Genomic DNA, 21,268 nt, shown 5'->3' on the forward strand with positions numbered 1-21,268 from the left:
TTTGCAGGGGGTTTTACTAGTGCTGTTGGAGAGGGTTTAAAATAGCTTGGAAGGGGGATAGGAAGCTGAGAGTAGAATCTGAAGGGAGAAAAGTTGGAAATTGAAGGCATAAAATTAGTAACTGTGTTTGGAAGGCAGAGGAAACAAAGACTAGAAAATAAATAACATGGGTGTTCGGCAGTGTGCAATGTATATAGTTCAGTGTAGGAAGTCTAGGGAATAAGGCACATGAGGCAAGAGCTCAGATTGACACGTGGGAGTATGATATTATAGTTACTGGGACATGGCTGAAAGAAGGGCAGGAATGGCAGCTCAACATTCCTGGTTATAGGGTTTTCAGATGGGATAGAGGGGGGATAAAGGAAGGTTCGCAAAGATGTTTAAAGAAACAATTATAGTTGTGATGATGGATGATATTGTAGAAGGATTAACAAATAAAGTCATATGGGTTGAACTGAAGAAAGAAAAAGGGACAGTCACACTACTGGGAGTGTACTGTAGGCCCGCAAACATCAGAGAGATAGAAGAGCAAAAACGTAGGCAAATATGAGAAGTGAAAAAACAATAGGACAGTAACAGTGGGCAATTTCAGCTCCCTAATATTGACTGGGATAGAATTCGTGTGAAAGGCAAAAAGGGAGCAGAATTATTTTGAAAGTCCATGTATACCACATCAACTGCATTACCCATACCAACTCTCTCCTCATCAAAAAACTCAAGCAATTTAGTTAAACACAATTTCCCCTTAACACATCCCTGCTGGCTTTCCTTAATTAATCCACATTTGTCCAAATGATGATTTTGTTCCGAATTATCGTTTCTGAAAGCTTTCCCACTACCAAGCTTAAACTGACTGGCCTGTAGTTGCTGGGCTTGTCCTTGCACCTTTTTTTGAGCAAGGATGTAATATTTGCAATTCTCTAGTCCACTGGCACCACCCCTGTATCTAAGTAGGATTGGAAGATTATGGCAAGTGCATCTGCAGTTTCTACCCTTGCTTCTCTCAGTATCTTTAGATGCATCTCATTCGGTCCTTGTGACGTATCAACTTTAAGTACAGCCAGCCTATCTAGTACCTCCTCTTTATCAATTTTTAGCCCATCCATTGTCTCAACTAACTCCTCTTTCACCATGACTTGTGCAGCATCTTCCTTAGTAAAGACCGATGCAAAATACTAATTTTAGTACCTTGGCCATGTCCCCTGCCTCCATGTGTAAATCTCCTTTTAGGTCCTTAATTGGCCCCACTTGTCCTTTTACAGCCTTTTTCTATTTACATGCCTGTAGAAGAGTTTTAGGTCCCCTTTTATGTTAGCTGCTAGTCCCATTGTTTTTTTGCTTCTCTTATTTTTTTCATTTCCCCTCTGAAACTTCTATATTCAGCCTAGTTCTTAATTGTATTGTCCACCTGACATCTGCCATATGCACCCTTTTTCTCCTTCATCTTACTCTACATCACAGTGGCGCAGTGGTTAGCACCGCAGCCTCACAGCTCCAGGGACCCGGGTTCGATTCCGGGTACTGCCTGTGTGGAGTTTGCAAGTTCTCCCTGTGTCTGCGTGGGTTTTCTCCGGGTGCTCCGGTTTCCTCCCACAAGCCAAAAGACTTGCAGGTTGATGGGTAAATTGGCCATTATAAATTGTCACTAGTATAGGTAGGTGGTAGGGAAATATAGGGACAGGTGGGGATGTTTGGTAGGAATATGGGATTAGTGTAGGATTAGTATAAATGGGTGGTTGATGTTCGGCACAGACTCGGGCCGAAGGGCCTGTTTCAGTGCTGTATCTCTAATCTAATCTAATCTCTTCAGTCATCCCAGGAGCTCTGGATCTGTTTCCCCTACTTTTCCCCCTCGTAGCAATGTGTCATGACTGTACCTGAGCTGCCTCCTCTTTAAAGGCAGTCCATTGTTCAATTACAGTTTTGTCTCCAGTCATGGATTCCAGTTTATTTCCATTGAAATTGGTCCTTCCCCCAATTAATTATTTTTACTCTGGATTACCCTTGTCCTTTTCCATAGCCAACCTAAACCTAATACTGCGATGGTCACTATCCCCTAAATGCTCTCCCACTGACATTTGATTCACTTGACCCACCTCATTCCCCAGAACTTGATCCAGCAATGCCTCCTTTATTGTTGGACTGGAAACATACTGATGTCTCAAATTCTTTTGAACACACTCTAGGAACTCTTGCCCCCTCTCTGCCTTGACACTATTACTATCCCAGTCTATATTAGGCAGTTGAAGTCCCCCATTATAAAGACTCTATAATTCTTATATCTCTCTAATTTCCTTGAAAATCTGTCCCTCTTTATCTTTCCCACTCATTGGTGGCCTATAGAATACACCCAGTAATGTCATGGTATCTCTTTGTTTCTTAGCTGTAAGCAAATGGATTCTGTCCTTGATCCCTCGAGGACATCCTCTCTCTCCAGGACAATAATGTTCTCCTTAATCAATATAGTTAGCTTTCCTCCTGCCCTTCCTTCCCTATCTTTCTTGAGCACCTTGTATTTGGGAACATTTAGTACCCAGTCATACCCTTTTTAGAGCCAGGTCTCCATTATTGTCACAACATCATATTTCCACGTTGCTTTCTGCACCTGTAGCTTACCAATCTTATTTACCACACTCCATGCATTACATGCACATTAAACCGAATTAAGACCTTATTTCATTCCCTTTTACTCTGACACCACCTAATACCTTACTGTTTTCTGCTGCAATGCTATCCCACAGATGCTGTCTGACCTGCATTTTCTGTTCTTATTTCAGATTGCCAGCATTCCCGTAGTAGTTTGCTTTTGTATTGTTGTTACTGTACATCCAGGGTGAATCCACAGGCAGGTATGTCTGGGTTTCTGCTATCAAGTATATACACCCATGATGCTTGGGTTTTGGTACAGCAATCCATGTTAGGGGCTTCCCATGTGTCATTCCGTCTCATGATATATCTGGGGTATTGCACCAATTCCTTATGTGTTTCCTCATCCAAGATTCTGATACATGCTATCTTAAACACTTCCTATTTATTCCTTTCCAGTAAGCACATGTTTGCTGGTATCGACCCATTCTGTGTTATTTTCCATATCCATTTCCCAACGTTGTCAGGCAAGTCGAGCTTCAGAGTAGGTCTTGTTGGCTGCAAACTTTTCTCCTTGACAAATTGGGTTTCCTGCAAAACTAGGTGGATCTGGATTGTGCTGGGTTCTAATATCTTGCCTGCGGTAACAGGATCTACTGAGCTATGTGGATGTTGAACGCTGAACCGTCCTCCAGTCTTCTGTCCAACAACAGCTCTGTAGGAGTGTGTTTGGTCAGTAGGTGCAACTATGCCAGCCTCTCTATGTAAGTAAAATGGCCCAAAGGATGCAGGCAAATGTTTTTCACATATGAAATAAAGTATATCTCCCAGGGTAAGGACTCAAAATGCATAAGTGGCCAGTCTCTGTTATTGGTGGTCTTTTGGGTTAGGACTGCTGATATAAAATATTTACTTGCTGCCATTTCTAGGCAGAAGGGCTTTTCTGGGTTGGCTGGGACAAGGTCTATCTGTAAAGCTTTTTACTGTTTAACCATTTCTGTACGGATAGGTGAACATTCCCACCTGCATTTTTTTCAACCTAACATAGATCTGGGAGGACTTAACATTGCAAAATCTTCTATAAAATCCCAGTAGTACCCTACCAGTCCCAACATTGACAGTACCATCTTAACAGATGTTGGTAGGGGTAATTCATAGAATCATGGAATAGTGCAGCATAGAAGGAGGCCATTTGGCCATCTAGTCTGTGCTGACTCTTTCCAAGAAAAATCTTATTAGCCCCATTCCCCTGTTCTTTCTAATTCAATTCAATTCCAATTTATTGTCCATATGAAAATTCATTTTGGGTACATTGCTCATTAATTATATAATGTATGAATAATAAAAAAATTACCCAATCACAAAAAGTCTAACTTGCTTAAAATATATATGTTAAAACTAATTCCAGTACATTAAAATAATCAGGCAATGAGTTCCATCATGAGTGCTCATCCTCATCATTCATCAAGCTCTTGTTAAAAGTACAGAAAGGCACAAACGAGTTCAAGAACCGATTTGTCCTACATGTAAGAGATTGTAGCCTTTTCCCTGAATGCATCCAGCGGTAATACTGAGACAACGGGTGATTCTCGCTGTTAATAACACTCTTTAATTTCGTCAAAATTCTTCAAGAGCAGATTTTGTCCAGAAAAATCTGGTCACCAGATACCTTCCTGTCTGGTTAACAATCTCTGTACCCTAAATATCCTTGCAATTTTTTTCCCTTCAAGTATTTATCCAATTCCCTTTTGAAGGCTACAATTAAGTATGCATTCATCACCCTATCAGGCAGTGTATTCCAAATCCACTCATTGCAATTTTCTAATCTCACTTCTGGTTCTTTTATCAGTCACCTTAAACCTTTGGTTATTGAACTTTCAACCATTGGAAACAGTTTCACTTTTTTTTTGTTCTTAACTAAACCCTTCATGATTATAAGCACCACTATCAAATCTCCACTTAACCGCTGCTGTGAGGAGAACAACCCCAGCTTTTTCAGTCTATCCATCAACTGAAGTCCCTCATCCCAGGTTTCATTCTAGTAAATCTCCTCTGCACCCTCAAAGCCTTCCTAAAATGTGACGCCCAGAATTGGACACACAACTCCAGCTGGGGCCGAATCAGTGATTTATATAGATTTTTATATAGATCCTGGCTTTTGTACTCTGTCTCCAGTTAGAAAATCCACGGTCCTAAATGCTTTTTTAACTGCTTTGTTAACCAGTCTTGCCATCTTCAAAGTTTGTGTGCAAGAGTCTCCAGGTCTCTCTGTTTTTGCACCCCATTTAAAATTGTTAAAATCATTTAGCTTTCATTATGTCTCTTCATTCTTGCTACCAAACTTATCACCTCGTATGTCCCTGCATTGAATTTCATTTAACATGTATCTGCCCCTTCCACCAGCCTATTTATGTCCACTTGAAGTCTATTTACTATCTCCCTCATTGTTCAAAACTTCCTTGTTTTGTGCCATCTGCAAATTTTATAATTATGCATTGGACATCCAAGTCTTGTACAGATTTTCATTTCAATGCTTCTTCCCCCTTTGCTAATGTTCACTTTCAGAAAGTTTACCTTATCCTGTACTGTCTTTTCCTTCTTTGGATTAACCTTTAGCCCTTGGTTAATAATTGTAACAATTCTCCTTGCAATCTCTCATAACTTTCAAACAATAAATCATTCACGTACTGGATTAAGCTTTCAAGCTGACTTAACTGTATGATTTTAGCCATTTGTTGATGAAAGTGGAGGGAGAACTGTGAAATCGCATGCTAAACGAGTCCGGGTATACTGCTGGTCCTGTTTACGTCGATGGGGCAGGTCAGGTCCCTGAATGTCCACTGCTGCTTTCATTTTGCCACATCATAGAATCACAAAATCATTACAGTGCAGAAGGAGGCCATTCAGCCCATCGTGTCTGCACTGGATCTCCAAAAGAGCATTCCCTCAGTTCCATTCCCCTGTCTCCTCCCCATAACCCTGCACCACCTTCCTTTTCATATCACTGTCTAATTCCCTTTTGAATGCTTCAGTTGAATCTACCTCCACCATGTTTTCAGGTAGCGCATTCCAGACCTTAACCACTTGCTGCGTGAAAAAGTTTTTCCTTGCCACTTTTGCCTCTCTTACCAAATACTTTAAATCTGTGCCCTCTCGTTCCTTTCACGAGTGGGAACAGTTTCTCTCTATCTACACTGTCTGGATCCTTCATGATTTTGAATACCTCTATCATGTTTCTTTGTGCTGGACTCTGCTTTGTTTTACTACTTGTATCGCAGGACATAAATTACAGAATATTTCATTCAAATCTTACTCTTGTAAATCTGTAATCACACAGATATTTCCATGTTCTGGAATCACTACAGGTTCTTCTATCACTGTTTCCTGTGTCTGCCAAAGAGTGGTGTTTACTAAGTCCACAATTGGACACCTCCAACCCAGTGGTTACACATAGTTGCCATCTGAGTCATATTGAAATGATTGCAATAGCTGGGAGAAGACTGATGCTGCCATTGGGGACTGGGAGTAGAATTGACTTCCAGAGCTCCCACTGTTCTTGTATGCACATAGGAGGGCTGTGGGTACCACTCCTTTTAATGCAGCCTTTATACAATTTTTCAATGTGTGTTAAACTTGAGTAAAGCTTGGCTGGTTCTTTCCTCCCTGGTCTTGTCTCCCATACATGACTGTAGGTTTCTTATGTTGGGCCACGTTAGTCAGTCTTGCAATATATCCAAATTTATCACATTTGTAATGTTTTATATAAGGACTCATTCTCTGAGGCTAAGCTTTCTTTGTTTACGGGTCCTCATTTTTCCATATTGGGGGTTGCGTGTTATAGATTGACTGTTTTGGTTTTCCTGGCTGTTTCCTATTTGTCCATTTGACTGCCATTTTTCTCAGAACTCACTGTTCTGAATTGTTGCAGGTCTGTTGCATCAAAGTCTTCCCATGCTGCTTAGGAAAATGGTTCCACATGACTAATCAAGGCCCTTAACCAACAAGCCTGAGTGGGATGGTTAGGCTTCAAGTGGTTCCGAACTTGATTTGGCTTGTACGCCCTTTCATAATACTGGCATAACTGATTGACATGCAGTTCAGGATGGTTCATTGGGCTCCTGCTTGCAGTTTAAGACTCATTTGAATCTTCCTGGTCAAATCCAGTGGCTGTAAGCACTGTTTTGTTTTATTTGTGACCATATTCCTTGGTCATGTCTCCTATCTTGGGGCATTGTTCCAAATCCCACCAATTCTAAAGTCCTTATTAGAATTGTATCTTTTCTGCATCATCTGGTCCACTGATCTCCGCTCTCTTTTACGCTTTTAAAGTATTTAATTACATCATCTTTACCGTCAAATTTAAATATTGCTTTAGCCATGTCCTGTAGTTGGGGGCTGTAAGGTACATCAAATCTCTCTACTAGATTTGTTCTGACACCTTGACTATCAATGCTCTATTTAACCTGTTCCATGCCTGCCATTGGAGGACCTGCATTCCACAGCAGTTGATCATTGTGGTGGTCGTATTGGGCAGCCTCTCCGTCTGAGTCATTATGTGAATTATCTAATCACTGTCACTATTATCCCCTGTCATGTTGAAAATAATTCCTTGTGTCACTTGTAGGGCTTTTTTCTAAATGAATAATCTTAGGTTTACAGTGAGAATGGGCACTCCTGTACAACTTTTTCTATTGACACTGAACACCTATATGGCTCCCTTTAAATCACAGAATCGTTAGAGCGCAGAAGGAGGCCATTCAGCCCATCGTGTCTGCACTGGCTCTCTGAAAGAGCAACTCCCTCCGTTCCATTCCCCTGCCTTCTCCCCTTAACCCTGCACATTCTTCCTTTTCATATAACTGTCTAATTCCCTTTGGAATGCTTCAATTGAGCCTGTCTCTACCACACTCTCAGGCAGTGTATCCCAGACCTTAACCACTCGCTGCGTGAAAAAGTTTTTCCTCATGTCACTTTTGCTTCTCTTACCAAATACTTTAGATTTGTGCCCTCTTGTTCTCGATCCTTTCACGAGTGAGAACAGTTTCTCTCTATCTACTCTGTCCAGACCCTTCATGATTTTGAATACCTCTATCAAATCATCTCTCGGCCTTTTCGTCAAAGAAAACAGTCCCAACTTCTCCAATCTGTCTTCATAACTGAAGTTTCTCACCCTGGAACCGTTCTCGTGAATCTTTTCTGTACTGTCTCCAATGCCCTCACGTCTTTCCTTAAGTGCGGCACCCAGAATTGGATGCAACACTCCAGTTTAGTGTCTTATACGCTCTTGTACACTATGCCCCTACTAATAAAGCCCAGGATACTGTATGCTTTATTAACCACTCTCTCAACCTGTCCTGCCACCTTCAATGACTTATGCACATATACACCTAGGTCCCTCTGCTCCTGCACCTCTTTTAGAATTGTACCCTTAATTCTATATTGTCTCGCCATGTTCTTTCTACCAAAATGAATCACTTCACATTTCTCTGCTTTGAACCTCATCTGCCACCTGTCTGCCCATTCCACCAACTTGTCTATGTCCTTTTGGAGTTCTACACTATCCTCCTCACAGCTCACAATGATTTCAATTTTCATATCATTTGCAAACTTTGAAATTGTGCCTTGTACACCAAGGTCTAGGTCATTAAGATAGATCAGGAAAAGCAAAGGTCCCAACACTGATCCCTGGGGAACTCCACTACAAACCTTTCTCCAGCCCGAAAAACATCCATTAACCACTACTCTTTGTTTCCTGTTACTCAGCCAATTTCGTATCCATATTGCTACTGTCCCTTTTATTCCATGAGCTACAAGTTTGCTCATAAGTCTGTTGTGTGGCAGTGTATCAAATGCCTTTTGAAAGTCCATATGCACCACATCAACAGCATTGACCTCATCAACCCTCTCTGTTAACTCCTCAAAAAATGCCAGCAATTTAGTTAAACATGATTTTCCCTTAAGAAATCCATGCTGGCTTTCCTTAATTAAATTGCATTTTTCCATGTGACTATTGATTTTTTTATCCCTAATTTTTTTCTACAAGTTTTCCCACCCTTGAAATTAAACTGACTGGCCTGTAGTTGCTGTGCTTATCTTTACACCCTTTTTTTTGAACAGTTTGCAGTTCTCCAGTCCTCTGGCACCACCCCTGAGTCGAAGGAAGACTGAAAAATTATGGCCAGTGCCTCTACGATTTCCACCCTCACTTCCCTCCGTATCCTTGGATGCATCTCATCCGGTCCTGGTGCTATATCCACTTTGTGTACAGACAGCCTATCTGATACTTCCTCTTTGTCAATTTTAAACTCCTCTAGTGTCTGACTTGCATCCTATTTTAACATTGCCTGGGTTGCATCTTCGTCCTTGGGAAAGACAAATTCATTTAATACCTCAGCTATGCCCTCTGCCTCCATGTGTAAATCCCCTTTCTGGTCTCTAATCGGCCCCACTCCTCCTTTTACCATCCTTTTACTATTTTTATGCCTATAGAAAATTTTGGGATTTCCTTTAATGCTAGCTGCCAGTCTCTTTTCGTGATCTCTCTTTGCTTCTCTGAGTTGCTTTTTCACTCTGGACCTTCTATATTCAGCCTGATTTACAATAGTATTTTCTACCTGGCATCTGTCATGAGCACACTTTTTTTTCTTTATCTTAATCTCTACCTCTTGTGCTGTCCAAGGAGCTCTGGAATTGTTTGCTCTATTTTTCCCCTTCGAGGGAACATACTTTGACTCTGCCCGATCTATCTCGTCTTTGAAGGTAGCCCATTGTTCATCTACCAGTTTTCCTGCCAGCTTTTGACTCCAATTTAGTCGCCGCAGCTCCATTCTTACCCCATTGAAGTTGGCCTTCCTCCAATTAATTATTCTTACTCTGGATTGCTCTTTGTCCTTTTCCGTAGTCAGCCTAAACCTTATGATACAATGATTACTATCCGCTAAATGCTCACCATCTGATACTCGATCCACTTGGCCCATCTCATTCTCAAGAATCGGGTCTAGCAATGCCTCTTTTCTCGTTAGACTAGCAACATACTGTTGTAGAGAATTTTCCTGAACACACTTTGGGAACTTTTGCCCCTTCACTGCCCTTTACACTACTATTATCCCAGTCTATGCTTGGATAATTAAAGTCCCCCATTATAACTACCCTATAATTTTTGCACTCTAATTTCCTTGCAAATGTTTTCTTCCACATCCTTCCCACTCGCTGGTGGCCTATAGACAACACCAAGTAATGTAACTGCACCTTTTTTGTTCCTTAGCTCTAGCCAAATTGATTCTGTCCTCATTCCCTCTGAGACATCCTTTTTCTCCAGCACTGCAATACTCTCCTTAATCAATACCGCCATCCCTCTCCCTTTTTGCCTTTTCGTATCTTTCCTGAACACCTGGTTTCCAGGAATATTTAACACCCAGTCTTGCCCTTCTTTGAGCCAGGTCTCTGTTATAGCCACAACATCATATTTCCGGAAGGCAATCTGTGCCTGTACCTCACCAGTCTTATTTACCACACTCTGTGCATTCACATATGTGCACATTAACCCTGATTCAGACTTTATTACTTTCTCCTTTACTCTGATCCCACGTAACGATGTACTATTCCCCTACTCTCGTGCTATCTGTCTCCCCCAGTATTCTGTGCGCCTTTGTCTTCCTCTCTTATACTTGCTCCTGGTTCCCACACCCCAGACAAGTTACCAGTTTTGCTTCTCTCCAATCTGAGCTCCCTCTCAGGCTCCCATCCCCCTGACAATTTAGTTTAAACCCTCCCCAACAGCACTAGCAAATCTCCCTGCGAGGATATTCGTCCCAGTCCTGCTAAGATGCAACCGCCCATCTTGTACAGGTCTCACCTGCCCCAGAACCGGTCCCAATGTCTCAGAAATCTGATGCCCTCCCTCCTACACCAGTTCTCCAGCCACATGTTCAATCACTCAATTCTCTTATTCCTATGCTCAGTTGCACATGGGACTGGGAGTAATCCTGAGATTACTGCTTTTGAGGTCCTGCTTTTTAATCTCCTTCCTAGCTCTCTAAAATCTGCTTTCAGGACCTCATCCCCATTCTTACCTTTTTTTCTCTACTTGGCCCAATTTTTATAACATCCCTGCCTGATTTCAGGTTAAGTTGCTTTTTTTTAAAATTAAGACTGGACTTTGGAAGTACTCCACTTGCCATTCTAAGGTTTGGATATGTTTTCACTCTTCTGGCCACCTCCCTTCCAATTATCAAGCATCTTTTTCAACTCACCTTTTACTTCCTCCACTTCTCTTTATAGATTATCTACCTCTGTTTTTAGCTCTTGTTTTGCCTCCTATTGCTATCTTTTTTTTGTTGCAGAGGGCAAGTAACCATTCAGCTTTAGCCTGTTTCTTCAGCTCGATCATTCTTCTAACAAACCTATCATCGTACGCATGAAGGGATCTATGTTGGGAACCATTCTGCTCTCCTCAGTAGTTTATTTTTATGCTTGTGTGAAGTGTAACATCATTAACCATAAGCTTTGATTAAGCTACCATAAAGAAGAGTGTGGGATTCTTTGAATGTCTATAATGTGGGTTCATGAATCACTGGAAAATCTGCATTCCTACATGTTCCTAAGAATCAATGTAAACATTCTAGGAGGGAGAAAAAAAGTAAAAATATTTGCTCAGAAAGTCATTCCGTTAATTTTGATGAAAAATTGGGACTAAGAGTCAAATTGGATTCCCTGAATTTGTACACTCTCTGACATTTTTGTTGTCATTAACTGGAAATATTTCAGTGGAAGCATCACAATTCCAGTATGCAAATTCAAATACATCTATTTTAGTTACAGTGCAAAGAGGATAGTTCAGGTCTGTATTGGCACTAAATGCATTTGGCAAATTACATTATATTTGACCTGATAGCGCTTGATGATGTAATGGCATGGTGCAGCTTATAGTTTCTAAAGCACTGACAAATGTATGGCCATGCTGATCAAAAACGTTTAGTTATCAGTCACCAACTTGGCACAAATTGAGTTTGGTTAATTGTTACTGCTTAAAATTCCGATTTTTGAAAGATTGTCCACTATAGTTGTCATTATTGTATTATGTTTCTATTTGGTTGCAGAGTCACCGAGGCAGAAATTCAAAGCCTGCATTGATGGCTGCCACAGATGATATGTTCGTTCCTCTGGAGTGTTTGCTTCCTACAGGTACTTTTATTTTCCCTCTCAAACAGTGCAGCTGTTTGTTTTGTTGAGCTATTTGTCAGTTATGTAATGTTTGTTCTTAGTATATTGGGTGCATCTTTCCAGAGACTATGAACATTACCCCTCTATGAACATTACCCCTGGAGAAAAGGATACTTTATGCCAATCGAAATCTGAGTACTGATGTTCGCACTATATCAAACTTTATGAAATCTGAATTATTTCAAAATGTATGTACCTCCAGTTTTTTGCAAACTCAAAGGAAACTATTCATTAATCCTATTTTGACTAATGGCTGTACATAAAAGGTTGGAGTGGCCATCAGTGGCAGGAGCTTATGCATCAAATGAGAAGTGTTTGAGACCATCTTCATTTGAATAGAAAAATCATGTTAAAGCAATCATTGTTGTCATCTCTGGGTGATTTAAAAAAAAATTGTTCATGGAATGTGAGCGATTCTGGCAAGGCCAGCATTTATTGCCCATCCCTGATTGCCCTCGAGAAGGTGGTGGTGAGCCGCTGGCTTGAACTGCTGCAGTCTACATGGTGTAGGTACACCCACAATGTTGTTAGGGAGTTCCAGGATTTTGACCCAGTGACGATGAAGGAATGGCAGCATATTTCCAAGTCAGGATGATGTGTAACTTGGAGGGGAACTTGCAGATGATGGTGTTCCCATTTAAACTACATGTATAAAATATTAAATATAGTGTCCTGAATTGCATATTCTATTCATGTTATAATGCAAGAATGTGTGGATACAGTGAGGAGTAAAAAGCACTAGTTCTACGCACTTGATCTGTTATTTCAATATATTTGCTATTCATTATCTAACATAACAGTTCCTTTCTGTTTTACTCATTTTTTTCCCTGTTAATTAATTTTTTTGATGGACAGGCTTCTGTGTTTTTCAGAAGTGAATTTTTTGCTTAGGTTTTAGATATACACTGCTCTGAAAAAGGGGAAAGTACATTTGAAACTGTTAAGTCAGAACTTTAACTTAATTAGCTAGCTAGTGGTATACTGTATCAATACACTAGAATTTGGGCAGGCTGAATTGGTGAATGGCAGTGGTTATGAATGATAGATTCAGAAACAATGTATTAATGTATGAGATGAAATCCCTGCTGAGGCTGTGGTATGTTAGAAAAAATGTATAATGACTGAGAATTACTCACTTTGATGGCCTTGTACTATTATGATCAAGAGTGGAGGGCAAACAATCTATTTCTACGTATAAATCAATAAGAAAATATGTCAGCCAGAGAGTGGTTAGAATATGGAACTTGCTCGCACATAGAATAGTAGAGGTGACTAGTGTAGGTGCATGAGGGAGAAAGGAATGGAAGGTTATGTTGAAAGGATTGGATAAAGTAGGATGGGAGGAGACTCACATGAAGTGTAAACATTGGCAGAGACCAGTTGAGCCAAATGACCTGCTTCTCTGCTGTATATATGTGCGTATGTCACTGAAGTAACTGGCTATCTGGAAATGCAAAACAGTGTCTGCTGTCTCATTGTTCATTTTAGATCAAGAACTTGCTGTCTGGGAAATTGTGATGGCACAAGCTCATGTCATATTACAGCAGAGGAGAGTGCCCATTACACTGTCTGTTTGAAACCTTTTTTCTCATTTCATTTATCTGGCAACATTAATTTTGACAAGATGCTGATGCTGTTAAATCCGTTGTGCATGTCTTTATGATCTCAAACCTTGAAATAGCAACTTAATTGGATTTTGCTGTGTGTGGGTGTGACTGGAAACCAGCTTTACTGCTAAGAATTGTGCAAATTCTTTGAATGTTTTATGGAAGTACAATAACTGGATATTTAGTATAACTGATAATTTTCTGGCTGCACACATACTTTAATGTGTCAGACATAGAATTGAAAAGATTGAATTAAAAGATAAATTCTGTATAGTTAGTACACTATGTAATGCAGCATTTTTACATGTTGCCTTCCAGCTACGCACACACCTTTATGTTCCAGATAATCAATTTATAAAATGACCAGAACGTATCATTTTAGGAAGGGATTTTAATATTTATTAAGCATGATCGAGTTGAATGAAGGCAGTCTGAAATACTGCAGGCTTTCCACTTGTGATAAGCTGCTATTACTGATGTGAAAAATTTGTTGTCCCCAAGTTAGCTCTGAACTGTGTCAGTAAAGATGAGCACTGTATTTTGAAACTGTTTTCCCCCAGATTCTTTCTTGAATTCTCATTTGGAATTGCAAACATAGATCTTAAACAAAGTAAAACTAGTCAGTTTTTTTTTCAGGTGTTATTGGTGCAACACCCAACTCTATATATCTAGCATGAGTATATCGGAGAATCCGTGGATAATACTCTCCCCAGACACTTGAGCACAAAATCTAAGGAGAAGAGCAATATAAAATAACAAATACAATTCTAAAAGGGGTGCAGGAGCAGGGGGATCTGAGGGTATATGTGCACAAATCACTGAAGGTGGCAGAGTAGATTGAGAAATTGGTTAATAATAAGGTTCATGGGATCCTGGGCTTTATTAATAGAGGGTAAAGTACAAAAGCAAGGAGGTTATGGTGAACCTTTATAAAACACTGGTTTGGCCTCAAGTGGTGTATTTTGCTTAATTCTGGCCATGATGGGTTTGGAAGGATGTGAAGGCATTAGAGAGGATGCAGAAAAAATTTACAAGAATGGTTCCAGAGATACGGGACTTCAGTTACAAGGATAGATTGGAAAAGCTAGGGCTTTTCTCCTTAGAGAAGAGGAGGTTGAGTGGAGATTTGATGGAGGTGTTCAAAAACATGAGGGATCTGGGCAGAGTACATGGGGAGAAACTGTTCCGGTTACTGAAAGGGTCAAGAAGCAGAGGACACCAATTTAAGGTGATAGGCGAAAGAAAAAAATCGCAACATGAAAACTTTTTTTTATGGAGCGAGTGGCTAGGATTTGGAATGCACTGTCTGAGAGTGTGGTGGAGGCAGATTCAATTGTGGCTTTCAAAAGGATATTGGATAATAATCTGAAGAGAAAAAAAATACAGGGCTACAGGAGAAAGGTGGAGGAGTGGGACGAGCTGAGTTGCTCTTGCAGAGAGCTGGCTTGGATATGACGGGCCAAATGGTAACCTCTTTTGCATTTTGTGATTCTGTGATCTAAGCTGATACTCTTGTGTGGTACTGAGGGAATGCTGCACTGTTGGAAGTACCGTCTTTCGGATGAGAAGTTAAACTCAGGCCCTGTCTGACTTCTCGTGGGTGTGAAAGATTCCATGACACTATTTCGAAGAACAGCTTGGGAGTTATCCCTGGTATCTTCACCAATATTTATCCTTTGGCCAACATTGCTAAAAAAACATGATCTGGTCCTTTAATTTATTGTTCTTTATGGGACCTTACTGTGTGTAAATTGGCTGCTGCATTTCCTACATTACAATGGTGACCACATTTCAAAAGAAAAGTTGTTCATTGTTGTAAAATGCTTTCGCACATGCTTAGGTCATGAAAGGTGCTAAATAAATAGTTATTTTAACATGGATGTATTTGCGTGAAATAGGTCTGACCTGACCCAATCCAAATCATTTTCGATTCAGAAATTTAGAGAACTGCTCTGATGCTTCATTGGACAATCATAGATTGGTTACAGCACAGAAGGAGGCCATTCAGCCCATCGTGCCAGCTCTCTGCAAGAGCAACTCACCCAGTCTCACTCCCCTTTTCCCTGTAGCCCTGCAAACTCATTTTTTTCAGATAATTATCCACTTCTTTTTTGAAGGCTTGGATTGAATCTGCCTCCACCACACACTCGGGCAGTGCATTCTAGATCCTAACCACTTGCTGAGTTAAATAAGTTTTTCCTCCTACCACCGATGCTGCTTTTGCCAATCACCTCAAATTGGTGTCCTCTGAATCCTTTAGCCAATGGCAACAGTTTCTTCCTATCTGCCCTGTTCAGACTGCTCATGATTTTGAACATCATCTATCAAATCTCCTCTTAATCTTATCTTCTGTAAAGGCAACAGCTCCAGCCTCTTGAGTCTATCCATGTAACTGAAGTTCCTCATTCCTGGAATCATTCTCATGAATCTTTTCTGCATCCTCTCTAGTGCCTTCACATCTTTCCCCATCTGCTTGCTCAGGTGGATGTAAAAGATCCCATGGCACTACTTTGATGAAGAGCGTGGGGTGGGGTGGTTTCCCGGTGTCCTGGCCAATTTTTATCCCTTAATCAACATCACAAAAACATTATCTGGTCATTATCACATTGTTTTTTGTGGGAGTTTGCTGTGCGCATGCTGGCTGCCATATTTCCTGCATTACAACAGTGACGACACTGCAAAAAGTACTTCATTGGCTGTAAAATGCTTTGAGACATTTGGTTGTGAAGGGCGCAATATAAAAGCAAGTCTTTTTTTCTTTTTTCCTAAAGTGTGGTGCCTAGACCGGACATAGTATTTCCAGTTGAGGCCGAACCAGTGTTTTCTACAGGTTTATCATAACGTCCTTGCTTTTGTACTCTATGTCCCTATTAATAAAGTCTGGGATCCTGTCTGCTTTATTAACCACTTTCACAACCTGCCCTCCCATTTTCAATGATTTGTGCACATATACCCCCAGGTCCCTCTGCTCCTGCCCCCTCTCCCCCCTTTTGAATTGTACCTTTATTTTATATTGCCTCTCTTTGTTCTTCCTACTAAAATGAATCACTTCACTTCTCTGCATTAATTTTCATCTGTCACTTGTCCGCTCATTCCACCATTCTGTCTGTGTCCTCTTGAAGTTTATCACTATCCTCCTCACAATTCACGATACTTCCAAGTTTTGTGTCATCTGCAAATTTTGAAATTGTGCCCGGTACATAAGAACATAAGAACTAGGAGCAGGCGTAGGCAATTCAGCCCCTCGAGCCTGCTCCGCCATTCAATATGATCATGGCTGATCTCATCTCAGCCTCAACTCCACTTTCCTGCCTGTTCTCCATAACTCTTCAACCCATTACTAATTAAAAATCTGTCTATCTCCTCAAATTTACTCAATGTCCTGGCATCCATCGCACTCTGGGGTAGTGAATTCCACAGACTCATGACCCTTTGAGAGAAGTAATTTCTCCTCATCTCTGTTTTAAATTTGCTACCCCTTATCCTAAAACTATGACCTCTCATTCTAGATTGCCCCACAAGAGGAAACATCCTCTCTACGTCTACTTTGTCAATCCCCTTAATCATCATATATACCTCAATTAGATCTCCTCTCATTCTTCTAAACTCTAGAGAGTAAAGGCCTAAACTGCTCATTCTCTCTTCATAAGACAAACCCCTCATCTCTGGAATCAATCTAGTGAACCTCCTCTGAACTGCCTTCGATGTAACTACTTCCCTCCTCAAGTAAGGAGACCAAAACTGTGTGCAACACTCCAGATGCGGTCTCGCTAATGCTTTGTACAGTTGCAGCAACACTCCCCAATGTTATACTCTATTCCTTTAGCAATAAATGCCAAAATTCCATTTGCCTTCCTTATTACCTGCTGCACCTGCATACTAGTTTTCTGCGATTCATGCACGAGGACACCCAAATTCCTCTGCACTAAAGCACTCTGAAGTTTCTCTTCATTTAGATAATTTGCCTTTCTTCCTCTGACCAAAATGGATAACTTCACACTTATCCACATTAAACGCCATCTGCCAAATTTTGGCCCATTCACCTAACCGATCCATATCCATTTGTAAATTTCTTATTTCTCTATTGCAACTTACTATCCCATCTATTTTAGTGTCATCTGCAAATTTGGCTATAGTACCTTCTATCCTTGCATCCAAGTCATTAATATAGATTGTAAATAGTTGGGGCCCGAAGACCGAACCCTGTGGCACCTCACTCGTTAAATCTTGCCATCCAGAAAAGGACCAATTTATTCCGACTCTCTGTTTTCTGTTGGTTAGCCAATCCTCTATCCAAGCTAATAAATTGCCCTTAATCTCATGTGATCTTACCTTGTGCATTAAACTTTTGTGTGGCACCTTATCAAATGCCTTCTGGAAGTCCAGATATACAACATCTACAGGATCCCCATTATCCACTTTACTTGTTACAGCTTCGAAGAACTCTAGCAAATTAGTCAAACACGATTTACCATTCATAAAACCATGCTGACTCTGTTGGATTGCATTTTGACTTTCTAAATATCCTGTTATTCCTTAATAATGGATTCTAACAATTTCCCAATGACAGATGTTAAACTAACTGGTCTATAGTTTCCTGCTTTCTGCCTCCTTCCCTTTTTGAATAAGGGTGTTATATTAGCATTTTTCCAATCCACTGGAACCTTTCCTGCATCCAGGGAATTTTGGAATATTATAACCAATGGATCCACTATCTCCACTGTCACTACTTTTAGGACCCTAGGATGTAGGCCATCAGGACGTGGGGACTTGTCTGACTTCAATCCCAATAGTTTGCTCAGTACTTTTTCTCTAGTGATGATTGTTCCAAGTTCCTCCCTTTCTATAACCTCTGCATTACTTGTTACGATTGGGATGGTACTCGGGTCCTCCACCGTGAAAACTGAGGCAAAATACTGATTTAGTGTCTCCACCATTTCTGTGTTCCCCACAATTAACTCCCCCGTCTCATCTTCCAAGGGACCAACATTCACTTTAGCTATTCTCTTCTGTTTTATCTACTTATAGAAGCTTTTGCTATCAGCTTTTATATTTTGCACCAGTTTTCTTTCATACTTTACCTTTGCTCTTTTTATTACTTTTTTAGTAACCCTTTGCTGATCTTTAAAAGTTTCCCAATCTTCCAGCCTGCCACTGGCCTTTGTAATATGGTATACCTTAGTTTTTGTCTTTGTTATCCTTAACTTCCTTGCTTAGCCATGGATGTTTTTTCCCCCTCTTACAATCTTTCTTCCTCTCTGGAATATATTTTAGTTGGGAGGAATTGAATATCGTCTTACACACCTCCTTACACAATACCAAATCTAGAATAGCCTGCTCCCTGGTTGGTTCCACAACATATTGCTCCAAAAAACAATCTCTAATACATTCAGTGAACGGTCCCTCGAGGCTACTCTTGCCAATATGATTAATCCAGTCTATATACATATTAAAATCGCTCATGATTATTGCCGTACCTTTCTCACAAGCCTCCAGTATTTCCTGGTTTATACTGTGCCCCACTGCGGAACTACTGTTTGGGGACCTATAGATTACTCCTACCAGGGTCGTCTTTCCCTTGCTATTTCTTATTTCCACCCAGACTAATTCTGTCTTGCTCTCCAGTGCCTATATCATTTATCACTACAGCACTGATCTCTTCCTTTACTAACAAAGCTAAACAACCTCCTTTTCCTCCCTGCCTATCCTTCCGAAATACTGAGTAGTACCCTTGGATATTCAATTCCCAAACCTGGTTTCCCTGCAACCACGTTTCAGTAATCGCCACTAAATCATACCCATTCATCTCTATTTGCACTGTTAACTCATTATTCTGAATGCTTTGTGCATTCAGATACAAAGCCTTTAAGTTTGTTCTATTATCAAATTTCCCTACTCTTGTATGATTCCTTGGTGCAATATGACATTCACACTTTCTGTCCGTACCTTTTATTTTCTGGTAACAATCAGCCTCATCACTAACCTGCACTCCTACTTTCTTCTTTAACTTTGACTTCCTAATTTTCCATGCAACTGAACCCTAACCCTCCCCCCCCCACTATTTAGTTTAAAGCCCTATCTACAGCCCTAGTTATACGACCCTCCAGGACTCTGGTCCCAGCATGATTCAGGTGGAGCCCGTCCCATCGGAACAGCTCCCTCCTTCCCCAGTACTGGTGCCAATGTCCCATGAATTTGAACCTATTCCTTCCACTCTAATGACCCACGTATTTACCTCTTTAATCTTACTGACCCTGTGCCAATTTGCTCATGACTCAGGTAGTAATCCAGAGATGATAATTACCTTTTTGGTTCTGCTTTTTAATTTAGCCCCTAGCTGCTCATATTCCCTGAGCAAAACCTCTAACCTTGTTCTGCTTATATAGTTGGTACCTATGTGGACCACAACAACTGGATCTTTCCCCTCCCACTCCAAGTTCCTCTGCAGCCCAGATGAGATATCCCGAATCCTGGCACCAGGTAGGCCACAGAGCCATCGGGACTCTCGATCCTGGCCCCAGAGAACAGTGTCTATGCCCCTAATTATACTATCCCCGATTACGACTACATTTCTCTTTTCTCCCCCCAATTGAATGGCTCCCTGTACCATGGTGCTGTGGTCAGTTTGCTCATCCTCCCTACAGTCTCTGCTCTCGTCCACACAGGGAGAAAGAATCTCGAACCTGTTGGACAAGGGCCATGGCTGAGGCTCCTGCACACTACCTCCTGGATCCCTCTACCTGTCACACTCATAGTCACACCCTCCTGTCTCTGACCGCTGGCTGAATTCACAGTAGTTAATCTAAGGGGTGTGACTGCCTCCTGAAACACAGCGTCCAGGTAACTCTCCCCCTTCCTGACTCCAGCTCATCAACTCTGAGCCAGAGTTCCTCGAGCAGCCAACACTTGCTACAGATGTGGTCACTAGGAACCACAATGGGGTCCACCAGCTCCCACATCATGCAGCTGCTTCACCTTTTCTGATGTCACTAGTTTATAGAAAGGTGAACGGAAATGTTTTTATTTAACTCTTATCTAAAAACCTTATATTTTAATTTGCTGAAAAATTCAGCTGCTTTAGTTTTGCTGTCCCCTATTAGTTAATTTTTAACTTTATCCCCTAGATCTGATTGACTAATGAGCATTGATTTTGATTATATGATAAATTATCAATTTGGCTTTAGTTTTTGTACTAGTTATTCAATCAAATCTAGAACAAATAGCCTCCATGCCCTCTTTTAAAATCTAGTTAGTACCTTGTTTAAACCATTAAATTGAGTTAATGCCTCTAGACCTGCTCTGCATTAATATGCTTATTAACTGATATAGTTAGCCCGACTGAAATTTTCAATTTGTCGGCTCCTAGATTGAATGAATACCCTATTTAGAGAGAAGAGATACTCACCAACCAATCACTTGCCTGCTTTTCTGTGACGTAACACTTGAATTTTTTTTTTCTTTTTTAAAACGTGGTGCTCTATACCCGCTGTTGCTGGTCTCACTCTGCTCTGCTGCCTCTTTTTATACCCATCGGTCTCTGTGTTCCCACTACTGGTCTTGCTCTGCTGCTGCTCTTTATCCCAGCCATTCTTGCTATGTTCTCGCTGCTGGTCTCACTCTGCTCTGCCATGCTGTATATACCAGTCACTCTTGCTGTGTTCCCGCTGCTGGTCTTGCTGCTAATGTTGTATTTAGAACTCTAGACCAGCGATTGACCAGATTCAAACCTCATCTTGGGTTGAGTAAGTTGATGTCAGCAGAGGCAGTGGTGGAAGCCTTGGTCTCTTGCGCTATACAGAAACCAGAATTCCCACTTCTGATCGCGAGTGAATTACCCCTGCTGGAATTGCTTG

The 21,268-nt window shown here is 40.9% G+C and overlaps 1 protein-coding gene across 8 annotated transcripts in view; it reads left to right on the top strand.

Moving 5' to 3' along the window:
- tpk1 (thiamin pyrophosphokinase 1) overlaps positions 1 to 21,268 on the top strand; it is a 439,182-nt gene that overhangs the window by 64,731 nt on the left and 353,183 nt on the right. For 6 of the 8 annotated variants that reach the window (XM_068011462.1, XM_068011518.1, XM_068011480.1 and 3 more), the window contains one exon: positions 11,685 to 11,769. In XM_068011462.1, the coding sequence (XP_067867563.1) occupies positions 11,685 to 11,769 (85 nt within the window). Of the gene's footprint in view, positions 1 to 2,777; positions 2,850 to 11,684; positions 11,770 to 21,268 lie in introns of all 8 variants that reach the window. The other 2 variants (XM_068011499.1, XM_068011508.1) reach the window with 1 other exon arrangement.

The sequence above is a fragment of the Heterodontus francisci genome, chromosome 2 (genome assembly GCF_036365525.1).
Source record: "Heterodontus francisci isolate sHetFra1 chromosome 2, sHetFra1.hap1, whole genome shotgun sequence".
Taxonomy (NCBI): Eukaryota; Metazoa; Chordata; class Chondrichthyes; order Heterodontiformes; family Heterodontidae; genus Heterodontus; species Heterodontus francisci.